This window comes from Eptesicus fuscus, chromosome 1, assembly GCF_027574615.1.
Source record: "Eptesicus fuscus isolate TK198812 chromosome 1, DD_ASM_mEF_20220401, whole genome shotgun sequence".
Lineage (NCBI taxonomy): Eukaryota > Metazoa > Chordata > Mammalia > Chiroptera > Vespertilionidae > Eptesicus > Eptesicus fuscus.
The window spans coordinates 126,826,072-126,852,084 of NC_072473.1; the positions used below are offsets into that span (position 1 = coordinate 126,826,072).

At 45.0% G+C, this 26,013-nt stretch overlaps 2 protein-coding genes across 3 annotated transcripts; one reads left to right on the forward strand and one right to left on the reverse strand.

The window, feature by feature from the left end:
* Nucleotides 1-286: 286 nt before the first annotated feature.
* On the forward strand, nucleotides 287-17,282 carry ALAS2 (5'-aminolevulinate synthase 2). The gene is made up of 9 exons (XM_008158285.3): nucleotides 287-482; nucleotides 1,148-1,270; nucleotides 5,103-5,325; nucleotides 5,892-6,076; nucleotides 8,969-9,148; nucleotides 12,179-12,343; nucleotides 13,150-13,418; nucleotides 14,829-14,991; nucleotides 17,002-17,282. The coding sequence occupies exons 1-9, from the start codon at nucleotides 302-304 to the stop codon at nucleotides 17,163-17,165; spliced, it is 1,653 nt and encodes a 550-aa protein (XP_008156507.2). The 5' UTR covers nucleotides 287-301; the 3' UTR covers nucleotides 17,166-17,282.
* Nucleotides 17,283-18,369: 1,087 nt separating this feature from the next.
* APEX2 (apurinic/apyrimidinic endodeoxyribonuclease 2) lies at nucleotides 18,370-26,013 on the reverse strand. 2 transcript variants are annotated; one of them, XM_008158286.3, is made up of 6 exons: nucleotides 25,758-26,013; nucleotides 24,697-24,780; nucleotides 23,485-23,665; nucleotides 22,787-22,933; nucleotides 21,964-22,033; nucleotides 18,370-19,650 (listed from the first exon to the last, which is right to left on the reverse strand). In XM_008158286.3, the coding sequence occupies exons 1-6, from the start codon at nucleotides 25,903-25,905 to the stop codon at nucleotides 18,742-18,744; spliced, it is 1,539 nt and encodes a 512-aa protein (XP_008156508.1). In that variant the 5' UTR covers nucleotides 25,906-26,013; the 3' UTR covers nucleotides 18,370-18,741. The 2 variants fall into 2 exon arrangements, with proteins under 2 accessions (XP_008156508.1, XP_027990790.1); XM_028134989.2 differs by lacking the exons at nucleotides 23,485-23,665; nucleotides 24,697-24,780 and having other exon boundaries at nucleotides 25,758-25,804.

A 26,013-nucleotide genomic window follows, 5' to 3' on the forward strand; every position in this document is an offset into this window, starting at 1 on the left:
GCATCAGAGAGGGGGTCAGTGGCAAAGTCTGAATCAGAATTCAGGCTTTCTGACCTCCAGTTGAAACTCTTTCCTTCACCTCTTTGCTTAACAGCCAGTTTCCTATTTCTTCCTCTCTGATGCCCTACTGGTACATTTAAACATTGGGGAAATTCTTACCCTGAAAGGACAATAAGGGCAAGCATTTGGGTAAGAAGCTAAAGACAAAGAATCAAATACAGGAAAGATCCTTGGCTTTTGGTGGGGCTTTCATGATGAAATCTCATCTCTTCCACATCTTCTGCAGGACTTCGGGCTCAAGATGGTGGCAGCAGTCATGTTGCTACAACGCTGTCCTGTGTTTGCCCGGGGTCCCTCGGGCCCCCTGGGCAAGCTGATTAAGACTCACCAGTTCCTTTTTGGTAATGGATGCTGTCCCATCCTGACCACCCAAGGACCAACCTGTTCTCAAATCCACCTTAAGGCAACCAAGGCTGGAGGAGGTAAGAAGAAGCTACTGGAAAATGGGGAGAATGTCTGGGTCCTAGACACATGGTCCCAAGTCATACAATTCATCATTGCCTAATGATTGGTAGGGTTTATGTGAAAAGAGTTAAGGCAGAATGAGCTGGCCTAAACTGAGCTGGGATCTGACTTCTGCCAGCATCTCCAAAGAATCTCAGGCTCATGCCCCTCATACTCTACATACTCCAGTCACTTTGAATTACTTAAAATTGCCTAGATCAACTCTACTATCTGAAGCTTATGTGCCTTCACTCCTCTCAAATGATCCTCTTCCACACCCTTTACCAGAGTATCTCATATTTCTCATGAGACACTTAACTTGGGCATCATCTTTTCTGTCAAACCTGCCTAGACTTCCAGCCTGTCCAATTCCAATTCTATGTCATGTGTCCTCCCTGTTCTAGACTTTTAGGCTTTCTGTACACTCCCAGCACTATTTATAATGTATCTTCAGTGGGTGCCATTCCTGCCAGTTTAAGAGCTCTCATCACAGGACTCTAGCATAGGGACCAGACTCATCCATCTCTGTGTCTCTACCATAGTCTGAGATGGCACTTTGGGTTATAGTAGGTTTCAGTAATAATTGCTAAATTGAACTTATGGTTAAAAATGCACTGCCACTTACTCGCTTACCTTTGCATAGACTCTCCATCTTGGGCCAAGAGCCACTGTCCCTTCATGGTGTCAGAACTCCAGGATGGGAAGAGCAAGATTGTGCAGAAGGCGGCCCCAGAAGTCCAGGAGGATGTGAAGACTTTCAAGACAGGTTGGTGTCAAGTTCTATCTCATCAACCTCTACTCCTAATACTTGAACTCACTTCACTACAGTTCTGATCTAGGCTACTCCAAGGGCAGCTAGCTAATATACATCCCATTATGGGGAGTCTAGTCTTTCTAGGGGAACCATGGTAGGCAATAGCTTAGACTGTGCACGGAAATGCACCCTCCCCAATACACACAAATGCACAGGTTCCTGTAACTTTTAGCCATTAGTCTAAAATACCATTCTTGGGGAACATGGTCTGTAGGGCCTAGGGCTGCCATTTTGTCCTATTCCCTGAATATACTTAATCTGGTACCTGTGGCCTCAAATTCCTTCTTCCTTTAGAGTTCTGCCTCTTCTCTTCCAAGTGGCTAAATGGATCCCAACAGGCTGGGCTCCCACATATAAGCAATACCACACTGACAATCTGGATTTGCATAAAAGAATAAGTGTTGGAAACAGGTACATACTATCCAAGGTTATGGAGCCCCAGGTCAACCCAAATGGTTCAGATCACTCAAGATAATCACACTTGAGAGATGGTGGCATTGTTGACATCTTTCATAGGCCCTTTTGTGAGATCATTAAGGATAAACATTTCAAAATCAAATTTTAATGAGATTCAGCAAAGAAGAGTAAGATACACTGTCCTTCATCTACGTCCCACATGCAAGACCCAGGGTGGCTTGCCCCAGTTACCTCACCTAAGGGAAAGTTCTAGTGGAGAGAAATGTGATTCACATTATGGAAGGTTTCCTGACACAGGAGGCTCCACTTGGGGGGATAAATAGGTGATCACTTTGCAGAACAATATTTTCTTTCTGTAGAGGGAACAATATTTTCTTTCTACTTCATAAACTTGAATTAACATATTTTGCTTTGAGTTAAAAATGACTACACATGCTTTCTTTTCCTCCCTTCCCCTGCATCTTCATGGCCTATGTATTCCACACTCCCTTTCAGACCTATCCAGCTCATGGCTTCAACCAGCCTGAGGAATCTATTCTCTAGTCCCCAGGAACCAGAGTAAATTTCAGAGAAAGTCACATACCTGCTACAGAACAACATGGCTAGTGAATTTGCTGAGGTGGAAATAAAGGAGGTAGAAATATGGAAGGAGTGCTGAAAGGGCTTCTAACAGTAGTGGAAATGGCAAGTACTTTGCCATCAAAGGGAGTGTGAGTTTAAATTTTAATGCTGGCACTTGCTGGATCTGGATCAGTGGGATTTTAATACCTGCTTCAGTGGACATGTTTCTAGCTTGTTATGAGGCCTCATTAAATGTTGTTTATTCCTATCATTTATTCTCCATGCTTCCCTCAGAAACACCCATCTTTCATAGAGCCTTTTCCCTCTTTTGTATTTTTTAATATTTATTTTCATAATGGAAAGTGTTTTACTATCCTAATATAAAAGGAATGTGATTCACTGTAAAATATTTTCCAACAGATACAGTAAAGTATAAAGAGAAAAATTTAAAACCAGAGCTCTACAATCCACCATTATTTTTTGCTGTTTTCTTCCAGATATTCTTCTATGACTAAACACACACACACACACACACACACACACACACACACACACACACACGCCTCCTACATTCTCCTCCACCTATGTTTTTATTAGGAATGTGATCTTATTCTACCCAGAGTTTGTTATTTTACTTTGTTCACTTAACCATATGTCATGGGCATCATTCCATGTCTCTAAACATGGAGCTGCATAATAATTATTAAGGGCCGAGGCAGCCAATATCCCAAGAGGCAGCCAGTATGCCAGAGGCAGCCAGTATCATGAGAGACAGCCAATATCGCGAGAAGCAGCCAGTGTCATGAGAGGCAGCCAGTATGCAAGAGGCAGTCAGTATCGTGAGAAGCAGCATCAGTGGTAGGACAGTCTCAGACAAGCATCTATTTCCGTGATAGGTAATAATAATGAGGGGGAAGCACATACAAAAAAAAGGGTCAAAGTATGTTCTGTAGCATAAATGCAGTATCATTCAGTTAATCAAGCACCTATATTTCAGGTTATTGTTTCCACTTTGTTGTGCGAATTCTTTCAATTTATACTGTATGTTGATGTTCCATTCATATAAATGTACCCAGATATAATTTGTAGTATTATCTTAAACTTAGTATGAATATACTTGAGATAATTTATCTACTCTATTGGGTTGCTTCCAATTTTTCCTATTACAAACAGTAGTACAACAAACATCATTGAATTTATCTCTTCATACACATAGATAAGTGTTTTCTAAAATGTACACACCCTTACACCCCAAGAGGTAGAAATTCTTGTGATGTAAGGGTGTGTACATTTTCAGTATTAATAAATATTGCCTATTAGCCCTTCAAAGTGATGCACCAGTCATTACAGAAAGTATCCACATTCTCACACCCTCTCCAGTACTTGATATTATCAAACTTGTAAATCTTTATCAATTTGATAGTGGAAATATGTTTGTGCAGTTTGTTTTTCCCTGATGAAGCATCTTTTTCTACATTTATTGAATTCTCTGTCTATATTCTTTGCCTACTTTTCTACTAGACTGAACATTGTTCATAGTAATGTTTCAATGTATAAAAAGGAATTCTGGATATCAATAATTTTTGTCAAATGTGCTACAAAGTTTTTGTAGGTATGTCAGTCTGTGCATTTAATAAACTTTTTTATATATACTTTAATTGATTTCAGAGAGGAAGGGAGAGGGAAAGAGAGATAGAAACATCAATGATGAGAGAGAATCATTGATTGGCTGCCTCCTGCACGCCCCCCACTGTGGATCAAGCCCGCAACCTGGGCATGTGCCCTGACCTGGAATCAAATCTTGACCTCCTGGTTCATAGGTGGATGCTCAACCACTGAGCCGTGCGCACATTTTAAGAACTTTTGATACGTATTTCCAAATATCCTTGCAGCAAATATGTTATCAGTGTACACAGCCCTACATCATGAGTTACCATTGGCAACAATCATGATTTCTGTCTCATGTATAGAGTTCTAGAGTTTAACAAGCCCTTTGGCATATGTTATTTCAATTTATTCTGAAAATAGGATTGCCCCATTGTGTATTGGTAGTGGTCACTTACTGGTAGGCCACTTACTTGCTGTATGACCTTGATCAAGTTACCTAACCTCTCTATGCCTTGGTTTCCTCATTTGTAAAATGAAGATACTATTAGAACTTTCCACATGGGGTTGTTGTGAGAAATAAATAAAATAATAGCTATAAAGTTCATAAGGCAGAGCATTACAAATAATAGGCAGTCATTAAATATTGGCTATAATAATATAATCAAATAGTTATTATTATTATTACCACTACTACTATTACTTTACTCATAATAATATGTGCCAGGTATTAGTTTAGGTGTATTACATTCTGTGTGTAATCAGATGATCCCAATTCTTTAAGAAGGTATTATTAGCCTCATTCTACACATGAAGAAATTGAAGCTAAGAGAGAGAATTCATGACTTTCTCAAGGTTACATAAGTAGAAAGTGGCAAAGCAATTACTTGAAACTAGATCTGTCAATACTCTTTCCACTAATACTGGAAGTAGTGATTCCAGTGAGGCTTCTACACTAACCACGGGGATAGAAAGCCTGAGTGAATGTATGAATAAATTACTGAGTGAATGAGTAAGCAAAAGAATGGTTGAATTAAGTTGTGGAGGGTTAATGTGGCCCAGTAAGTTAATGACTGATCAAACAAGTGAATAAATGGAAAGAAAACTAGAGAAGGCAAAATGAACTGTATAAATAAAATGCGGACTTGCCAGGAAGTGATTTTTAAATGAATTCTTTTCATCGCCATCTCTACTCCTGCAGGAAACCATGTCTTTGGTTATGACCAGTTTTTCAGGGACAAGATCATGGAGAAGAAACGGGACCATACCTATCGTGTGTTCAAGACTGTGAACCGCTGGGCTGATGCATACCCCTTTGCCCAACACTTCTCTGAAGCATCTGTGCCCTCAAAGGATGTGTCTGTCTGGTGCAGTAACGACTACCTGGGCATGAGCCGGCACCCTCGGGTCTTGCAAGCTACACAGTGAGTAGTAGGGTCTGGGCCAGGAGCTATGGGGACAATTCAGAGAAGAGCCAAAGCCACACATGTAAGGAAAAGGCAGAGCTGGAAGTCGAAACCTGGGTTCCACCCACCACCTCTATTGTACAAGAACCTCCAGCATATTTAATCCTCAGATAGGAACTAAATCAGTCAACAAACCATGTTTTGTAAACTCTTGAGTGTACAGTACTATTGAGGAGAGGATAGAAGAATAAGCAAGCCCACTCTCCATGAGTTCTCATTCTGGCTGCAGGATGAGTATTGACAGAGAAGGTGTATGACCTCCTTTAGAAAGTCTTTCAAGCTGCTCAAGCTCAACCTAGATTTTCCCTCCATCCCTGAGTGCCTTCAGCCTAAGAAGGAGGTTCCAAGTCTTTCCACCATCCCCATCCTTCCCTCTACTTAGTCTCTTAGGTCACAGCTCACACAGGATCACTGTCATCATTGACCCCCATCAATGGGTGGAACACATGAGAAACCTACCCAGTTCCTCAGTGTCTGTCAAGGGTTTCTTCTCCTTGTCTCCCCTCTGTTTTTTTCCTGACTAGGGAGACCCTGCAGCGTCATGGAGTTGGAGCTGGTGGCACCCGCAACATCTCCGGTACCAGTAAGTTTCATGTGGAGCTAGAGCAGGAGCTGGCTGAGCTGCATCAGAAGGATTCAGCCCTGCTCTTCTCTTCCTGCTTTGTGGCCAATGACTCTACTCTCTTCACCTTGGCCAAGATCCTGCCAGGTAAGCCTAAGGCCCAAGCTTTATACAGCATACAGTCTAACTTTTTTTCATTACTCTTTCCCTCTATTCTGAGTTCACTTGCTCTCATTGCCCTTCCTTCTTACCCACCTCGCATATCCTCAATGCTGGATGACTACAGTCCTCTCCTTTCTTCTCTTCCATACATAGGCTGAAGATCACTACTAAGGAACACTGCCCAACTTCACAGAAGAGTAACACAATAAATTTGTCACCCCCAACTCAACTAGGCTCTTAATACTCATAAACAATACGTTTATGTCCCCACATCCAATTTTTAAAACTTTCTTCCCTCATCTAAAACCTGTGACTACCTCCTCCTTCACTCTTAACCAGTTACCTCACATTTTACATCACACGCACACACGCAAATCACCAGACAGAGACTCCTTTAACTTACAGCCACCAAACCTACACATTTTTCTAATTGTTCATTGATTCTTCTTTCATTCTTCCCTTTTACAATTTGAAAGTGCATCTCTTCTTCTGCCTAATACCAATCCCTTCCCTTGTACACTGGATCCCATCTGGATCCTACCTTCCCACTCTCTAGTCAACAACATCCCACCTTCCCTCTCTCCCACTCTTTAGCCAAAAATATCCTCAACTCATCTGGCTGTCATCCTTCCATCATAGCCCCAACCCTGGATGAATATAACTCTCCACCTTCTCTCTCAATCCTGGGCTTATATAATTGCTCAGGCGGGAGCCACTACAAATTTATGGTTCCCAACTTCTATCAGCTTGTCTATGCTCTCTGGCAATCCTGTTTCCATGGTCAGTTCTCCAAGTCTCCAGGGTAGCTTTGCCCATTCCCATTCTTCTCAGCCTCCTAGAGCTACACCTCACTCTCACCCACATGAGTGAGCATCCTCACATGTCCTTTCCTCATTCCTTCTCTCCTATCACAGTGGAAAAGGTGCCCTTTTTCTTGTTGACAAATCTTGCCACTGGTACTCTGTGTCCCATTCCCCTCTACTTCCTCAGGAACTTTGATCTACAAGTTTCCTCTCCCCTGTATCTTCAGCCTCTCCCTTTCTTTAATCACATTGAAGCTGATTCTTTGGCACACTGTAAACATCACCACCGCCTCTCTGAAACTTATTCTGAGGTCACATATAACCCCAACTAAATCCAATATCCTTGGAAATTTTTTCAGTGAACCCCCTCCTCAACCATTACAATTCAACTTCTTTCCGTTTCCACTGCAACCATCTTAGCCTAGACTAATATAATTTTTTTAATATATTTTTATTGACTTTAGAGAGGAAGGGAGAGGAAGAGAGAGATAGAAACATCAATGATGAGAGAGCATCATTGATTGGCTGCCTCCTGTTCGTTGGACCGAGCCCACAACCCAGGCATGTGCCCTTGACCGGAATCAAACCTGGGACCCTTGGGTCTGCAGGCTGCTGCTCTATCCACTGAGCCAAACCAGTTAGGGCCAATATAATTTATTGATTTCACATTTGCCCTCCTGCAATCTATTCTTCACATCAGGCAGAATGATATTTTTTAAATGCATACATATTTTTGTTACTCCCCTGCCCAAAACCTTTTAATATGTCCTCATTGCCCTTAGGACCAATTCCAAATTCTTTTTAAAAAATATATTTTTATTGATTTCAGAGAGGAAGGGAGAAGGAGAGATAGAAACATCACTGATGAGAGAGAATCATCGATTGGCTGCCTCTTGCACACCCCACACTGGGTATCAAGCCCACAACTTGGGCATGTGCCCTGACCGGGAATCAAACCGTGACCTCCTGGTTCATCGGTTGATGTTCAACCACTGAGCACACCGGCCGGGTCCAATTCCAAATTCTTTATCATGGCTTCTAAAGCTCCAAACAATCTGGCCTCTACCTACCTCTTATGCCTCATCATTTGATACCCCCTTTTTTCATTTGGCAATATATTCACTCATATATTTATTCACGCACATATATTAGTTATGTTTATTCATCCATTTATTCAAAAAGTGCTTATTTATCAACTACTGTGTACCTAGCCTTATACTGGGTATCAGAAAGAGAAAGATAAAAAGATGTGGTTCCTTATCAATTGTCAGGGAAATCTGACGAAAACTCGCCCCTGTGCACAAAGATGCACGTTCAAAAATGTTCACTGCAAATTTGCTTCAAACAGTGAGAATTTGGAAACTCTAAAATGTCCACTGGTGTGGGAGTGGTGAAATGGGTTATGGTACACCCATTACTCATGATAGATGCAATTGTAAAAACAAGGTAGACTTGTATTTACTGATATGGAGATCACCAAGATATATAGACCTATTGCCAAGTAAAAAGAAAGAAGTCACTGAACAATGGAAATCGTCCATTTAGATCGCCACAGACGTAAGTGAAGATGCACAATGTTGTAAACTGAGGCAAAGGTAACTTTTTGAAAGGACCATGTGGGAACGTAACGGTATTTCCCTCTTGTACATAGGGAGTGAGGGTCCTCTCCGCTTTCCACTCTATTTCCATGTTGATAGAATGGTTTATAACTAGGGTGAATTTCCTTGTTCCCTATGTAATTAAAAGAAAATAATAAATGCTGCTTTAAAAAAAAAGATGTGGTTTCTGCACATAATAATGATAACAGCTAACATTTACAGAGTGCTCATTACATGCTAAGCAAAATTATTAGCATTTTATGTATATTAATGTACTGAATCTTCACAGTTCTATGGGGTAAGTGTTATTATTCTAACTTCCAGTCTACTTGTCCTTCATGGTAGGTTCACCAGAAAGTCATGCAGGGTCTTCAACGGGAGGAATGGGTTGGCCCTCTGTCCCTGCCAGGTTGTTCCTGGGGATCAAATAGGAATACTGGGACAGAAACTTAAGAATTATGCATCTGGTTCCTCAGGGTGCGAGATTTACTCAGATGCAGGCAATCATGCTTCAATGATCCAAGGTATCCGCAACAGTGGAGCAGCCAAGTTTGTCTTCAGGCACAATGACCCTGACCACCTGGAGAAACTTCTAAAGAAGTCCAACCCTGAGACACCCAAAATTGTGGCCTTTGAGACTGTTCACTCCATGGATGGTATGTATATGTGTAAATGTATGTTTACTAACATTGGTCTCACAGAAACCATGATAATAATGATAACAGCTAACATTTACAGAGTGCTTATTACATGCCAAGCAAAATTATTACCATTTTATGTATATTAATGTACTGAATCTTCACAATTCTATGGGGTGTTATTATTCTTTCTATTCATTTACGTGAGGAAAGTGAGACACAAACTAGTGAAGTAACTTGCTTAAGATCACACAACCAGTAAATGCCAAAAGATTGAGGCAGCTATTATAGTGATCTTACGGATTAAGAAATTAAAGTTCATAGGCAGCTTCCAACTTATCTTGATTCTAATATGATTCTAATTCCTTCATACAAGGGCTCCCTCCATGATAAATTATGTATAAATCAGTGTCTGGTTTCTGCAATGGAAAATTTTTACAAATTATTGCCTGAAGATTGTCTTCAAGGTTCAGTATGAAGCATTGGAGTCAAAACAGGTTTTGAAATCAGACAGATCTGGGTTCAAATTCCAGGAACTTACTGGCTCTATGACCTTGGATAACTCTAACTCTCTGAGCCTAAGTTTCCCCCAAGGTAAAATATCTAGTTGTAAGAATTAGGGATAATGAAAGTCATCCCATTTATTATGATCTAAGTAGAAAAAAATGACCTTTTCCCTCCTGCCTCTTCCTCCCCAAACTGAAACAATGCTCAAATCATTTTATTGCTGCCCCCTTTGGGCAGAAATCATGTATTTTAGACATCGCCTTCTGGATTTATTGAAGGGAAGAGGTCCTCACTTCATTTCAATTTGTTACTTTTCCAACTAAAACAAAGAAGATACAGCGAACGTACATACCATCAGCATCATGTAATGGTAATGCACAGGCTGTGAAACCAGACGATCCATTTTGAAAACTCAGCATGACAAGTTACTTAACTTGAGCAAGTTTCTTAATTGCTGTGTCTCAGTTGCCTTATTTGAAAAATAGAGGTGATAATAATAGAGTAGCTGTGAGAATTAAATGAGTTGACATATGTACCGAACTTATTGTGCCCCCGCCCACATTTCTACAACTAGCAATAAAGTAAAACCATCCTATGATTATATTCCTACTACTGAGACTAATCTAGTTCATGATTTCTCTGGTGGAAACCATGTTAGGACCATCCTACTTCCTTACTTTTGCAAGTGAATGGTTCCTTTTTTAAAATTTTTTAAATCCTCACCCCGGGACATTTTTTCCATTGATTTTTAGAGAGAGTAGGAGGGAGAGAGGAGAAGGAGAGAGAGAGAGAGAAAGAAACTGACATGAGACAGAGACATCGATTGATTGCCCTCCAGCAGGAGCCCTGACCAGGGGCGGGGATGAATCTGCAACCGAGGTACATGCCCTTGACCAGGAATTGAACCCAGGACCTTTTGGTCCGTGGGCCGACGCTCTGACCACTGAGCAAAACCAACCAGGGCTGGTTCCTTATTTTTTTATAGAAACTCTGCCTAAACTGTCTATCGTAGGGCAGAATTTCTCTCATTGACATGATGCTTGAGCTATCACACTGCCCCATTTATCTTGGGCTCCATCTCCTGTGGTTGTTTCCACCAGTTGCTCACATTCTTTAATCCTGGCCTGGAGTCCCTGTTTCCCCATGAACAAGTTTCTTCTGTATTTCGATTCTCTGCACCTGAGTAATTTCCAGGGATTGTGAAGGTGTGGATTCTTGTATATGCAGAGTTTGCATATGAGATTCATAGCCACTGGAAAACCTTATAAAAACTATAAGCATATAAGATGTCTAGAATAACATAGATTTTAAAAAAGGTAATCTGTATGGAAATGAAGAGGAACCTACAGATCACTTCTAATTCACCTTCAATTCAATAGATTGAGATTAAGCCTGTGTGTGTGGGTGCCCTCATATAACATTGACAGAGATGAGAAATATGCTGTCATGGAGACACGGGGAATACAAAGAGACAGAGGTACCAAAAACAACAACAGCCACACACACACACACACACACACACACACACACACACACACACACAGATAGGGACACAAAGGTACAGAGAAAGAAAGTCCAAAGCAGAGAGAGAGGTAGACAGAAAGGGACACAATGCGAAAGTGAAGGAGGGAGGGAGAGAAGCAGAGACACAGAGAGGAAAGAATGGGAGGGGAGAGAGAAAAATATGGCAGAGCCATAAAAATAGAGATATAGAAACAAAGATGGAAATGCCACAAAAAGAGAGATAGTGACAGAAAGCCAGACAGATAAAAATAGGGAGAACCAGCGAATGATAAATATATTGCCAGGGCTGCCAACAGCACCTGGCTGAGGGGACGAGTGGTATCTGAAATCAGAATGGCATTAACCTGGAGCAAAAGGTGACATTTTTTCAATTTATTTAAACAAAGGTATCACACAGGCTAGTGCCAATCCTAAATGGAAATACACAGATAGGGGAAGGGGGAGGAAGAAAGCATAGAGAGGCTGGAAAATGACATAAATAAGAGAACATATATTGGCAATATGAAGTAAAAATAGGAAAGAGAGGCAAGCCTTGATCATAGCCTGGAGAAAACACACACACACACACACACACACACACACACAGAAGGAGGGGAAGGAGACGCTCAGCCAGCATGGCTCAGTGTTTGAGCATTGACCTATGAACCAGGAGGTGACAGTGCGATTCCCATGCCCGGGTTTCGGGCTCGATCCCTAGCTGGGGTGTGCAAGAGGCAGCTGATCAATGATTCTCTCTCAGCATTGAATCATTGATATTTATCTCTCGCTCTCCCTTCCTCTCTGAAATAAATAAAAATATATATTTTTAAAAGAGGGGGAGGGGAGGGAGAAGCAGGGGCGGAAGGAGAGGGAGAGGGAGAAAGAACACACAGGAGCTTGGGCAGGAGTGAGGTGAAGGCAGTCATTACATACGGAGAGGTCTGAAATAGTCCTCAAGTAGTTGTGGGTCCCAATTCCACACTGGAGATGGAGTTGGGGAAGGGTTATGATCTACCTCTGTTCCTTGGCTTTGCTCAGGTGCCATCTGTCCCCTCGAGGAGTTGTGTGATGTGGCCCACCAGTATGGAGCTCTGACCTTTGTGGATGAGGTTCATGCTGTAGGACTGTATGGTTCCCGGGGCGCTGGGATTGGGGAGCGTGATGGAATCATGCACAAGATTGACATCATTTCTGGAACTCTTGGTGAGTGAGTGCCTTGGACTTCCCTGACATACAATCCAGAAAGGAGGCCCCTGTAAGATCCTTTTCTCCCTCCCCAAAGTTGCAGAAGCTATTTAGGTAGAATTCACAGCCCTAGACCCATGGTCAGCAAACCACGGCTCGCGAGCCACATGCGGCTCTTTGGCCCCTTGAGTGTGGCTCTTCCACAAAATACCACAGCCTGGGCGAGTCTATTTTGAAGAAGTGGCATTAGAAGAAGTTTAAGTTTAAAAAATTTGGCTCTCAAAAGAAATTTCAATCGTTGTACTGTTGCTATTTGGCTCTATTGACTAATGTGTTTGCCGACCACTGACCTAGACTGTGGAACTCCTGGATTCCCTCCTTCCACTCCCTCCTCACTACAGAGTTGCTAAAAAAAAAAATCTGGGTTTTTTTTTTTTTTTTAGAAGACCCCTGAGCTGGGCCAAATAGCCAGGTTCCCCTCAGTAAGTGAAGAGTTGTAGTCCTAATCTCCTTTCCCATCCCAGCTCCAAGCTTCATCGCAGCTCCACCTTTGGGCCTAAACAGCTCAAGATCCCCACCCACCTCCTGCCTATCTAGTCATTGCATATGGCAGGCCTTGAAAGTCCTATCTCAAAGCAGCAGAATCATTAGCTCTTGCTGATAATAATTCTCCTGTCACGGGCAGGAAAAATGAGCAGAGGTCTGGGAAGGGAGTCTGGAGCTCCAGCTTCTGCTGCACCTCCTTGTGTTACCTGGGGTTTGATCCTACTCTTTTGAGGAATGAAAATGGGGTCTGTGCATATCTTCCTCCTCCCTGTCTCCAGGCAAGGCCTTTGGCTGTGTGGGCGGCTACATCGCCGGCACCCGTGACTTGGTGGACATGGTGCGCTCCTATGCTGCCGGCTTCATCTTCACCACTTCACTGCCTCCCATGGTGCTCTCTGGGGCTCTGGAATCTGTGAGGCTCCTCAAGGGAGAGGAGGGCCAAGCACTGAGGCGGGCCCACCAGCGCAATGTCAAGCACATGCGCCAGCTACTCATGGACAGGGGCCTTCCTGTTATCCCCTGTCCCAGCCACATCATTCCCATCCGGGTGAGAGCCCCACGCTTCCCATCACCCTCTCCTCCTCTCTCTTCTGGGAGCCTTCCCACACCCAGCAAACTGACACCTGCTCCTGTCTCCTGTCATCAACTCTTTGCTTTTCTGTTAACCATTTTTGAAAAGTTATCAGTCATTCTGGATTAACCAGTCTTTTTTTTTTCTTTACTTTCTTTCTTTTTTTCTTTTTTTTTTCATTAGCCATCCTTATTAGACTGTTCTGACCCTCACAATATTGAGTCTATGACCTATGTATAATTCAGTGTTTTTCGGACTGTGCATAAAGACCATTAGTGGGCCATAACATCACCTTAATAGGTTATGATGAGAATCTTTCTTGAACATCCAGCCTCTTAAAGAGACCGCCTCTTAAGGAGCCTATAAACTATGCATGATGAAAATGCTTGTATTTTATTAAGAATGGCCATTGTCTTAACTCACCACATCTATGGTATCATGACTATAAATATAGTTGCTTACAAAAAAAATAACAGCAAACAACATGTACATCACACATAGTAAAAGTTTCATTTTATGGGAAATTTGTTTCAGTTTTGCATATGACTATATGCTCATGCATGTACATATGTGTATGTGTATAGCATGATCATGAAATATATTTCTTATTGAGAATTGAAGTCAGAAAATATAACATCAAAAGCCATGGGACTAGCTGCTATTTTTGTGTTTTTGTTTTATTTATTTATTTTTCTGGCTGCTATTTTGGATCCTCAACTATGTTTGAGTGTTTACTGCCTTTAAAAATTAACTGCAACTTCTTTATTATTTTTTTATCATTGACAGAATTATAGATGTCTCCCCTTTCTTCCCCCCTCCACCCATCCCCTATCCCACCCCAGGCCTTTACCACACTATTATCTGTGTCCATAGACTATACATATATGTATATATGTTCTTTCTTAAATAACATCAATTTGTGTGTCGGTAAGTAGGGGAGCAGGGAGGATACTTTTATGTGACTGTTGAAAGAAATAGTCATTGCTCCTTGGACCAACCCAACATTCCCTTGAAATATTGCTTTTGTAAATAACTGTTGTTGTTTTTTAATGAACCCAGGGGCAGCATCCCAGATGGGGGGTGCTTAAGGGATTTTCCTTCTTATCCAGAACCACCCAAATTAACATAATAGCTAAGTAAAACCTGTGTACTTGGTCTGCATAGTTTCATGACAAGGTTCCTAGCACCACCACCACCCCACTCCTTAAAATGTGATTGGTGCCTCTGAGTAACTCCTTGATAGAGATATTCTGGAGCTGCCACTGATTAAGGCCCTTATGAAAAAATATGTTTATAAACTCAGTGTTGTTTCTTCATCTGGTTCCCTCCACCTGCGATAGCAGGGCAAGGGTGACAGATATTGATAGGCTTTTCTCCTGAGCCCAGGTGGGTGATGCAGCGCTGAATAGCAAGATCTGCGATCTCCTGCTCTCCAAGCATAGCATCTATGTGCAGGCCATCAACTACCCAACTGTCCCCCGGGGTGAGGAGCTGCTGCGTCTGGCACCCTCCCCCCATCACAGCCCTCAGATGATGGAAGACTTTGTGGGTAAGTCCTCAACATGGTTGCCTATAGCACTTTCTCTCCTTTCAGCGTCAGGATCTGAAGAAGTTGAGTGAATGGATGCCATTCATTTAAAAAATATATTTCTGAAACATCTATTGTGTGCCAGACTCTACACTAGGGCCATAAATGGATTTAAAAAAAACAACAACAGCCAAAACCGGTTGGCTCAGTGGATAGAGCGTCGGCCTGCGGACTGAAGGGTCCCAGGTTCGATTCCGGTCAAGGGTATGTACCTTGGTTGCGGGCACATCCCCAGTAGGGGGTGTGCAGGAGGCAGCTGATCGATGATTCTCTCTCATCGATGTTTCTAACTCTCTATCCCTCTCTCTTCCTCTCTGTAAAAATCAATAAAATATAAATAAAAAAAAGAAAAAAACAAAAACAAACAAACAAACAAAAAACAACAACAGTCCTTAGACTTGTAGGGCTCCAGTTTGGTTGAGGAGGCCATCCATAGCAGATACAAACAATGACTTCAAGGGGTGAAAGTTCAACAAAGACAGTACATGTGGAAGGTGTGGGAGCAGAAGGTGTTGGCCTGACCCAATATATGGGATTCAAGACAGGCTTCCTAGTGGAGATGACACCTGAACTGAGTCTTTCAAGGTGAATGGTATTGAACCAAGAGAATAAAGAGGGTGTGGAGGGGTATTCCTAGCAGATGGAAGAACATAAAAGGCAAGGAGGAGAGGGTAAGAAGCAGCCTTGGATATATCAAGAATAAGCAGGTGCCCAGTCGGTGTGGCTCAGTGGTTGAGTGTCGACCTATGAACCAGGTCACAGTTCAATTACCAGTCAGGGCACATGCCTAGGTTGCGGGCTTGATCTTCAGTGGGGGGCATGCAGGAGGCAGCCAATCAATGATTCTCTCTCATCATGGATGTTTCCATCTCTCCCTCTCCCTTCCTTTCCAAAATCAATTAAAAATATTTTAAAAAAAAGAATAAGCAGGTGTTAGAGGAATGCAGGATAGTAGGAATGGTGTGGGGGAGGGGAGTGTCAAAAAGACAATACAAAACAAGGACTGGATTGAGAGATTTATGGTGCTAACTGAATAGCTTGGTTTTTATCCTGAAAGATGGCAGTTTATTCAATTCACCTAAAGTTTATTGTATTCCTATAGGGTGCAGTTTTTAGCATGGGGCCTGACATTGGAGATATTGAAAGGCAACTAAAGATACAAGTCTAGAATTCAGGAGGGTGGTCTGGGATGGGGATGAAATTTTGAGAATCATCAGCATAAAGATGGTGTTTAAATCCATGAGACTGTATGAGATCACTGAAGGAATGATCATTTAAAAAGCCATGGACAGTCCTAGCCAGTTTGGCTCAGTGGATAGAGCATTGGCCTGTGGACTGAAGAGTCGTGGATGAGATTCTGGTCAAGGGCATGTACCTCAGTTGCAGGCTCAATCCCCAGCCCTGGCTGGGTGGCAACCAGTCAATGTCTCTCTCTCTCACATCGATGTTTCTCTCTCCCCTCCCCACTCTTCCACTCTCTAAAAATCAATGGAAAAGGATTAATTTTTTAAAAAAAGCCATGGACAGAGCCCTGGCACACACCTGAGGCATTTCTGAAAATGAGGTCAGGTTCTCTCCTCTGGGTTCCCACCCCCTCCAGGAACTCCCCACCCCAGGTTCCCGTGTCACAATAGTGACACTGTGTGGTTACTGTCAGTGTCATTTTTCTCTCCAGACTAGGTGTTTCCAAGTAGATGGTTTCACTTCTTGGGCCATAGCATGTCCTGTACCAGGCCAGTACAGCTATAAATTGTGTCAAATTAGGAGCTTGCCAATCTTTTATACATCACAGCACCCATTCACAAATGGCAACATTCATCACACACACTGGAGCAAACCAGAATCCACTTGTAGTTCCAAGACATCTTGAAGGTTGAAGGGAATCTACATCTTGGCACAGCTGTACTGTGACACAAGGATGAAGAAAACCTAGTCTAACCAATTCTTTCCCTCCTCTCCTCTCCTCTTCAGAGAAGCTGCTGGTGGCCTGGACTGAGGTGGGGCTGCCCCTCCAGGACGTGTCTGTGGCTTCCTGCAATTTCTGTCGCCGTCCTGTGCACTTCGAGCTCATGAGTGAGTGGGAACGCTCCTACTTTGGAAACATGGGGCCCCAGTATGTCACCACCTACGCATGAGAAGCCAACTGACTTGGATCCCCAGCCACCTGCACTTCACTTGGGGCTGGGCCTCTTCCTTTGCTTTATTGTGTGCCTTCAGCTGACTTCAGTTTGAAAACAAATAAAGAGCAAATTGCAGCATTTGTTGCCCTCTGTTGGACAGAGAACAAACGTCTGCACTAACCCCGACTCCCTAAGGACAAGTAGCAGGGCCATCAGTAAACCACAGATCACTTGTAGATCCGACCACCCCATTTTACTGATAGGGAAACTGAAATCCAGAAAGGAGAAGACTATACAGTAAGATGGACAAAAAGCGGAGACACTTGGCAGGTTTATTTGAAACTAGAGGCCCAGTGCACGAATTCATGCACGGGTGGGGTCCTGCCGACCACCCCAATTGGGGCCAATGGGGCCAGGCTGGGCCGGGGGAAGGGGCCACAGGTGGTTGGCCAGTTGGTGCCGCCCCCTGGTCAAACTCCAGGTTGAGGGGACAATTTGCATATTAGCCTTTTATTATATAGGATGGCTCTCACCCAATAGTTTCAACAAAAATCCTGGGATTGACTCTTCACTGGTAGGCCTGGACACCTGAGCCTCAGATAGCCCCTGAAGCCAGGAGGTAGAGTCAGCTCAAACCAATCTGCCTAGAGGAGAAGAGCAGTTCCCCAAAACTTTGGAGTTATTTTCCAGTAGAAGGAATGGATGTCCTCCTCAATCCATTATCCTTGCCTTCCCACAAGGACTTACCAGGCCCATTTTACCAGGTGAGAAAGAGGCTTGACTATAGAAAGCAACTTATTCAAGGCAATGCTCCCAACCTTCCCAGATCACAGGACACAGAAAACATTGGCATGGCATACTTGGGTCAACTAGTGATACTTGCCTAGGAGGAAATCTTTCCTGACACGTGTGCAATTTTTGACTCTGGCTGGCAACTCTAGAGCTGAGACCCATTACTTTCCACCCCATAACCCATTTATGGCAGCTGTCAGACACACCAGTTGGGAAGTGTTGGTTTATGGCTGAGATTTCTGTCACACCACACCCACCTCCTCTGTCAAGCCAACCTCAGCAGTGCAGGAACCCCTACAACTCAGCAGAGGCCTTTATGGTGAGCACCACTCCTCCTTCCTCCCCTGAGTTATACCACCAAGCGACAAGCAGTTGGCAAACCTAGTATTCAGATAACATCTCATGGAGCATATCTAAAACCTTCAAATGGCACTAAAACAAAGACACAGACTTTATTGAGGCAGATACATTTCCTAGCAAGGGACAAAAGTGTCTTAAAAGTTCCTGGAGCAACTGGTTCCTGTGTACTTCTTACAGGAAGGTGGAAATTGGGGTGGAGGACTGGGGTGCAGAATTAAGGCACAAGTAGCTCACCAGTGAGGAGCAAGGCAGGAAGAGAGAGGAGAGAGGCCTTAGAGGAGGAAGAGAAAGAAGAAACAGAAGGATCCCTGGGGAAGGTGAAGGAGGAGGAGGGGGGTGGGGAAGGAGGCCTTGGGGGAGGAGGTGACAGCTTAGGAAGGTGCTGGCCTCAGTTCATGTACAGGGCTGACCAGGCCAGATATCCCTGGGCTGGGTGGGCTCAGCTGGGCCTGCTCCAGAGGAAGAAGTTGCAGCGAGAAGAGGGGTCAGTGGAAGGCCCCCGGGGCCTGGAACACATGTAGAAGTGGCGGCCCTGGTTGGGTCCTGCCTTCTTCACAGTTCGCATCACACATGGCTCCCCATGGCCCCCACAGAGCGGCATGGGCAAGGGACCCCCCAGCACAGACTTCCAGAATGACGTCCGTACCTCCTTCTTATCCTTGGCCTCTGCATCCTTAGCCTGCCCCTCTACCCCTTTGCCCATCACCTCGTCTTCTGGGATCTTTGGGGTCACAAGGGCACACAGGTTAGGAAGCTCCAAATTGGGAGAAGCTTGGAGACGGCTGGAGGATGGCTGGAAGTAGTTGATCAGTTTTTTCTGGCCTCTGCTGGAGCCAGCCCGACTTGGCCGAGGCCTGATCGAGCGCACATGGGCTTTGTTTTGGCGCATCTGTCCCTGGTTTTGACTGCTGGGCTGCAGCACTGACTGCTTGGACACAGGCTCTTGTTTGGGATGGACGAGGAAATGAAGGATCTTGAGCTGGGTGCCTGAAAACTCAGGGAGGAAGCGGGTGCAAAGAGGAGGGCATTGTTTTGCTGGCACAGAAGACACGCTCAAGACTGCACCCACGGGACAATGGTCAGAGCCCATCACCTCAGGCAGCAGGAAGGAGTCCTGGAAGGTGTCTATAACCAGAGTCCTGTCTCCCAGCACATAGTCAATCCGGGAGCCATAGTTCAGACGGCGGGCACCCGTGATTGTTGACCAGCAGGTAAAGGCCCTCTCCTGCTTTGGATGGAAGCAGCGGTAGGTATCAATAAAAGCCCCAACGTGGGACCCATCCTGGCAATCCAGCTTACTGAGCAGGCCGTCCATCCACTTGCGTCCTGGGTCCTCTTCAAAGCATTCCTGGGGAAAAGGAAGGGGGACAAAGAGAGAGGCAGAACTAGATGCCGGAAGGGACTTGGCTTCATTTTACAGACAAGAAAACGTAAGCCAGCAATGGCTGGGATTCCATTTCCATCCTTCCTGATTTGTTACTTGCTTCATCAAAGCAATTCTTAGAATGGCTCACCAAAAGAATGGAAAATAGGAAGCTAACGGTGGCTGCCTCTAATGCCGAAACCGGTTAGGCTCAGTGGATAGAGCATCAGCCTTCGGACTGAAGGGTCCCAGGTTCGATTCCGGTCAAGGGCATGTACCTTGGTTGCGGGCACATCCCCAGTGGGGAGTGTGCAGGAGGCAGCTGATAGATGTTTCTCTCTCATCGATGTTTCTCTCTCATCGATGTTTCTAACTCTCTCTCCCTCTCTCTTCCTCTCTGTAAAAAATCAATAAAATATATTTTTTAAAAAAAAAAGTAGGGCTAGGGTCGGGAGTTAAGAAGACTGCTGCCTTTTCATTTAAACCCTCTGGCACTATTTGGTTTCTCTTGTGTCAAAGCCCTCACTGACCATCCCTCACTCCTGAGCTCAGGGGCTCCAGAAATCCATGTCTGATTTCTTCCTTTGACTCTGCTCCCCAGTTCATCCATCCATCCAATTCACCCACCCCCTCATTCAATCAACAGATGTTCAAAGAACACTGAGCAGGAGTAACCTAGGCAGAGGGCGTTACAAATGAAGAGAACAGCCTCTCTGATGGGCCTCTGGAGGGAGGGGACAGTATACCCAAACACCTGAGGGGCAGCCAAACTGAGGGCCAGAATACCAGCAGAAGACGACTACTAGAGTTCATGCCAGCAGCAGATGATGGTCACTTAGACTAGAGGTGTACCAGAGGAGACAGAGAAAACTGAAATTAAGCGATGATGTGGAGCCCGAGAGGTGTGGCTCAGTGGTTGACCTTTGACCTATGAACCAGGTCATGGTTTGATTCCCAGTCAGGGCACATGCCGGGTTGCAGGCTCAGTCCCCAGTGGGGAGCATGCAAGAGGCAGCTGGTCAATGATTCTTTCTCATTATTGATGTCTCTATCTCTCTCACTCTCCCTTCCTTTCTGAAATCAATAAAAATATATTTTTAAAAAGAGATGATGTGGAGCTAGACTCTATAGTACTCGCTGGCAACTGAATGTGGGAAGGGTAGAGGAGGGAAGAAGGGCAATAGTAACACAATTCTCAGGCTTCTGGGAAGAGCAACCAAGGGGATGACAGTGTCATTTTTAAAGATGAGAAGACTAGAAGAGCTGGTCTTGTGGGAAGTGGACATATTCTGCTACTTTGGACAGTGTCATGTGACCTGGTTCTATTAATTCTCATTTGCTAGAAGAAAGAAGGTAGGAGGTACACTTAGATCTAGGACAGTTCTGAACTAAAAAAAAAAAAAAAAAAAGTTCATGAGCAGAAGACAGAGTGTATTAGAAAAATGATTGCCCTAGCTGGTTTGGCTCAGTGGATACAGCGTCAGCCTGAGGACTGAAGTGTCACAGGTTCAATTCCAATCAGGGGCAGATGCCTGGGTTGTGGGCTTGATCCCCATTAAGGGACGTGCAGGAGGCAGCCAATCAATGATTCTCTCTCATTATTGATGTTTTTATCTCTCTTTCTCTTTCCCTTCCTCTCTGAAATCAATGAAGATATATTTTTAAAAAACTAAAAACAAAGAAAGAAAAATGATTGGCCCTTGAATTCTGGCTCCAAAGAGGCCCCATCTCCTGCCACTCACCTCCCTTCCTATGTCACCCCCTAATAAGAATGGGACTTGCAGCTCCCTATGCACACCAGGCAAATTCTCAACCTGCAGCCTTTTCTCATGCTAGAATGCTTTGGTGTCCTCGCCCCAAACCTCTACTCTACTCATCTTTTAAGATTCAGGACATTTTCAGATGCCTCCCCGATGCCCAGGCTGGCCCAGGAATCCCATTTCTGAGCTCCCTAGCTACCTGGACTGCCATCTCTGTCTCAGCCCTGAAGACACCATTCTATAAGTGGCTGGTCATGTGTCCACAGCCCACCACCACATAGAGAGCTCTGAGGGGCCAAGAGCCAGAACTGGGTGGTAACCTGAGTCCCCCTCATGTAAGTCAGGCTAGGTCAAGGGTAGGGTCAGTAATGTCTATTGAATAAATAAACAATCCTCAGTGGTTTGAGAATAGTATTTCAAAGGAAGCTGCTCCTGAGCCAAAAAAACAAACAACAACAAAAAAAACAAAACAGCACTGATTGGCTGGCTGAATAGAACCACAGTCAGGAGTGAGTTCAGAGGCATAGAGGGAGCCTACCAGGTTGACTGCATCCCAGTGGTCAATGGGGCGGTGCGCTGTGTTCAGGTCACCCAGAATGATCACATGGCTGAAAAACACAACAGTGGGATTGTCAACTGGGAAGTCAAGAGAGGGAAGCAGTAGTCCTGGCCCATCTATGTTCTCCTGGGCTCAAGAGCTCAGACAGGCCGCCTCCCAAATTGAGGCCAAGGTGAGAACCAGCAGCAACTCAGAACAGCCTCTTTCTCCAACCTCATTGGAACCTTGCTGCCCTTTACTCTTGACCAACTCAATTCTGACCTCCAAAGGTGACACTGTTCCATCCGACATGACTGTCTGGCTGATTGCCTCAGGGTATTTTTCTGGTCCTTCAAAGTTGAACGGGGGTACCACTTCTTCTAGGAAGCAGCCCTTGATTACTCTAACACACCCTCACTTTCCTGTCCCTCTCTGGGAAAACACTTATTATTTGCTCCCAGGAATTTTATATTCCTCATCTCATTTCATTCTTAAAGCTATTCTGCGAGATAGGGAGTCATGCATTCATTTGACAAAAGAGAAAAGAGAAGCAGGACGAGCCTTGGGGCTCGTAATGAGTAAAAGGAGGAGGCAGAATAGGTGCTCAGAGGTATTTGAATACAAACCCTATATTTGTGTTCCTTTCCCTGGTCCTTATGACTCTTATAGAGCGGGGCCTATTCAGGTAGGCATGCTGGTGTCTGCCACTAGACTGTGAAAAAACTCCCAAGATGAAGATCCCATTTACCTTCCAATGCAGCCTGACATAGGCTGGACACACAAGAGAGACTCAAGGAAGCCTTGCTGCCCAGGCTTGCAGTACCTGCCAGCTGCCAGGAGGGCTTCTGCTCGGATCTGCAGCAAGCGATAGAAGCGCATCTTAAAGGTCAGCCGCTCAGGTCTCCCAGGGTCCGCGTGGGGGCAGTACACGTTGATTATGGTCAAGATCTTCTCCTTACCATCCCATGTGCTGGGGAGAACAGAACCCCCCCCCAAGAAAATGAGTCATTTTCAAGCCTCTCCTCCCCACACCTTGTGGCTTCCACTTAATGGTTATCTGTGGGATGGGCGCAAAGAAAGGGGACAGAAAGACATGAACGAGCTGGCACACACAGGACTTGGGGACGGACTACAGATTTGGCAAGGAGAGGGCCATCTAGGATGACAGCCAGGCAAAGCAGGGCATGGTGCTGCCAGTCAAAAAGACAGGAGGCACAGAATGAGAGCACCTTGGGGCAATGAGTTCAGCCCACGATAAATTGCTTTTGTTTGTGCCTGAGGAAATACGAGAGCTGAATCTCCCGGCCTTGCCCCCTGTAGAGATGGGGAACTCAAGGCTCAGAGGGAGCACGATTTACCCAGTGTCACACAGTGAGTAACCCAGCCAGGACTAGAGTCCAGGAAAGGCAAGTTTGGGAAGTTTCCTATGGTGAATGCCTGTATATAAAGGCTAGCCTCACAATCACCACATGGTAGACTACAACCAGCAGTGCTCAGTGACAGGGGGAGGTGGGCTATTACCGGATCTTGTGCTGGGTGAGGAGGGCCCGGCCCTCATTATCCAGAGCCCGAAGCTCCTCTTGGCTGAACTCATCCATGTTTCCATAGCAACCCACGTCCCCATTCTGGGGGGCAAGTAGGCCGCTCAGGCCTTCTTCAGCAGCCAGTGGGGTGGTGCTGTCCTTACAGAAGGTGGCTACACCTAGAGACAGACAAGGTATTTTGAGCAGGCCTGGCAGCCAACAGCTTGTTGCCCCCACACAAGTCACCTGACTCATCTCCATCAAGTGTGGTTGTATCAATGCTTCTACCAACTCAAAGGCCTTGATGGCTCCCTAGAGCCTGGGGAAATTCTACTCAAACCCTGAAGTCTCAATTTCTTCATGTACAGCAGCTAATATTCTAAGTGTTGTACATGAATACATGGTAAGTGTTCGACTAGTGTTAGCTACTACCATTATCACATGAACTCATTTGTGTAATCCTTATAACTGTCCACAGTGGTCGGCAAACTCATTAGTCAACAGAGCCAAACATCAACAGTACAATGATTGAAATTTCTTTTGAGAGCCAAATATTTTAAACTTAAACTTCTTCTAACGCCACTTCTTCAAAATAGACTTTCCCAGGCCATGGTATTTTGTGGAAGAGCCACACTCAAGGGGCCAAAGAGCCGCATGTGGCTCGCGAGCCGCAGTTTGCCAACCACAGCCCTAGGACAGTGGTTGGCAAACTCATTAGTCAACAGAGCCAAATATCAATAGTACAACGACTGAAATTTCTTTGGAGAGCTGAAAACCGACTTCTGCGCATGGGCCACGAAGTTTCAATCGCACTGTACGTGCGCCCGCACGTGGTATTTTGTGGAAGAGCCACACTCAAGGGGACAAAGAGCCGCAGGTGGCTCACGAGCCGTACGTATTATCCCCATTGTCTAGCTAAGGCATAAAGAGATTAAGCAACTTGCCAAAAGGTACAGAGCTAGGAAACGAGCTAGGATTTAAACCCAGGCAGTCTGACTCCAGAGCTCATACAAGTAACCACCACACTATTGTGCTTCTGAGGTCCAATAGGATAATCTGACACATAAAATTTGACAAATAATTTTATGCGGCTTTAGCTCTATGGACTAAAAGCCTAAGTTTCTCATTACCTTCTCATCAAATATTGGAAAACCCTTTCTCCCTACCTGCTTTCATCACCAATTTCAAGTCCCCAAAAACCCCCATTTACCGGAATAGCCACTACGGTTGCGGCTGAAGCTGAAATAGGAGTTATAGCCCTCAATGATAGCCAGGGGCTCTGTCAGCACATCCCCTGAAAAAAGATGCAAGATTATGTCAGAGATGAAACTAAGACCCAGGACACATAATTCCAGTTGTAAGGCTAATTCCTTGTACACATCAGAGGCAGAGCTGGAAAATAAAAGGAAGTATCTATGATTAGAGGAGGAGCTAGAAAGTTGAGGACTAGAGAGGGGACTGATATCGGAATGAGGAGGAGGGAACTATGAAATGGGAGGTGAAGAATTAGGTAGGAGAAGGGAGGTGACTAAGTGACAGGATGGAGCTGGGGGAGGAAACTGGGGATCTGGGAGAGGGAGCTGGGGATCTGGACTGGGGGTAGGAGAGGGAATTAGAGGATCTGAACTGGAGATGGAAGGAAAAGTAGGGAGTCTCAGAAGGGAGCGTGTGGGGCAGAGAAGGAATCAGGAGAGGGAGCTGGGGGTGGGAGATGGATGGGAAGGAGAGGGAATTAGGAGGAATAAGCTTGGGATGTGACATGAAGGAGAAATGATGGGAGGCTCTGAGCTGGAGAGTAGCGATAAGGGGAACCAGGGATCTAATTAGAAAGTATAAGGAGGAAATTAGGGAGTCCGATCTGGGGGCAAAAATGGGGTTGGAATGAAAGGATATGAGCTGGGGGCAGGGAGGAGGAATTGGGGAGTCTGACTTGGAAGTGGGAGATGGACAGCATGCGGGTGGGGAGAAAATTATGGGGCGTGAGCCGGGGTGGGAGAATGAATGGGAATTAAGAGGGTCTGAGCGAGGATGGAGGTTGCAAGGGGGAGGGAATTAAAGGTCTGCTGGGGACAGGAGAGATGAACTGGGAATTAGGAGATCTAGCGGAATTGAGAAATAGGGGTTCCAAGGGGAGGGGACTGGGGTTCTGAGAGGGTCTGAGAAGGGGTGGATTCTAAAGACAGAAATGGAAGAGTGAAATGAGATGGAGCAGCGGGCAAGTTAGCAGAAAGGGGAAAGTATGGTAGGGGTCTTGGATTCTTGAACGCTCACTGGTAACTTTAGTCTCCTGAAGACAGAGGATGTCAGCATCCAGCTTGTCCAAAATGCGCGCCATGGCCATGGTGGTACAGTTGTTGGGCTCCTCCGCTTGCAGAGGGCTCCGGATCCCATTAATGTTCCAGCTCACCACGCGCAGCATTGTGACTCCAAACCGCTAAAGCCTCCCAACCCGCGCCCTACCCGGGGACCAGAGAGCGGCGGGCTCCCCCACGTCCCCCCCTGGCCCGGCCTTCGGGCCTTCCGGCTT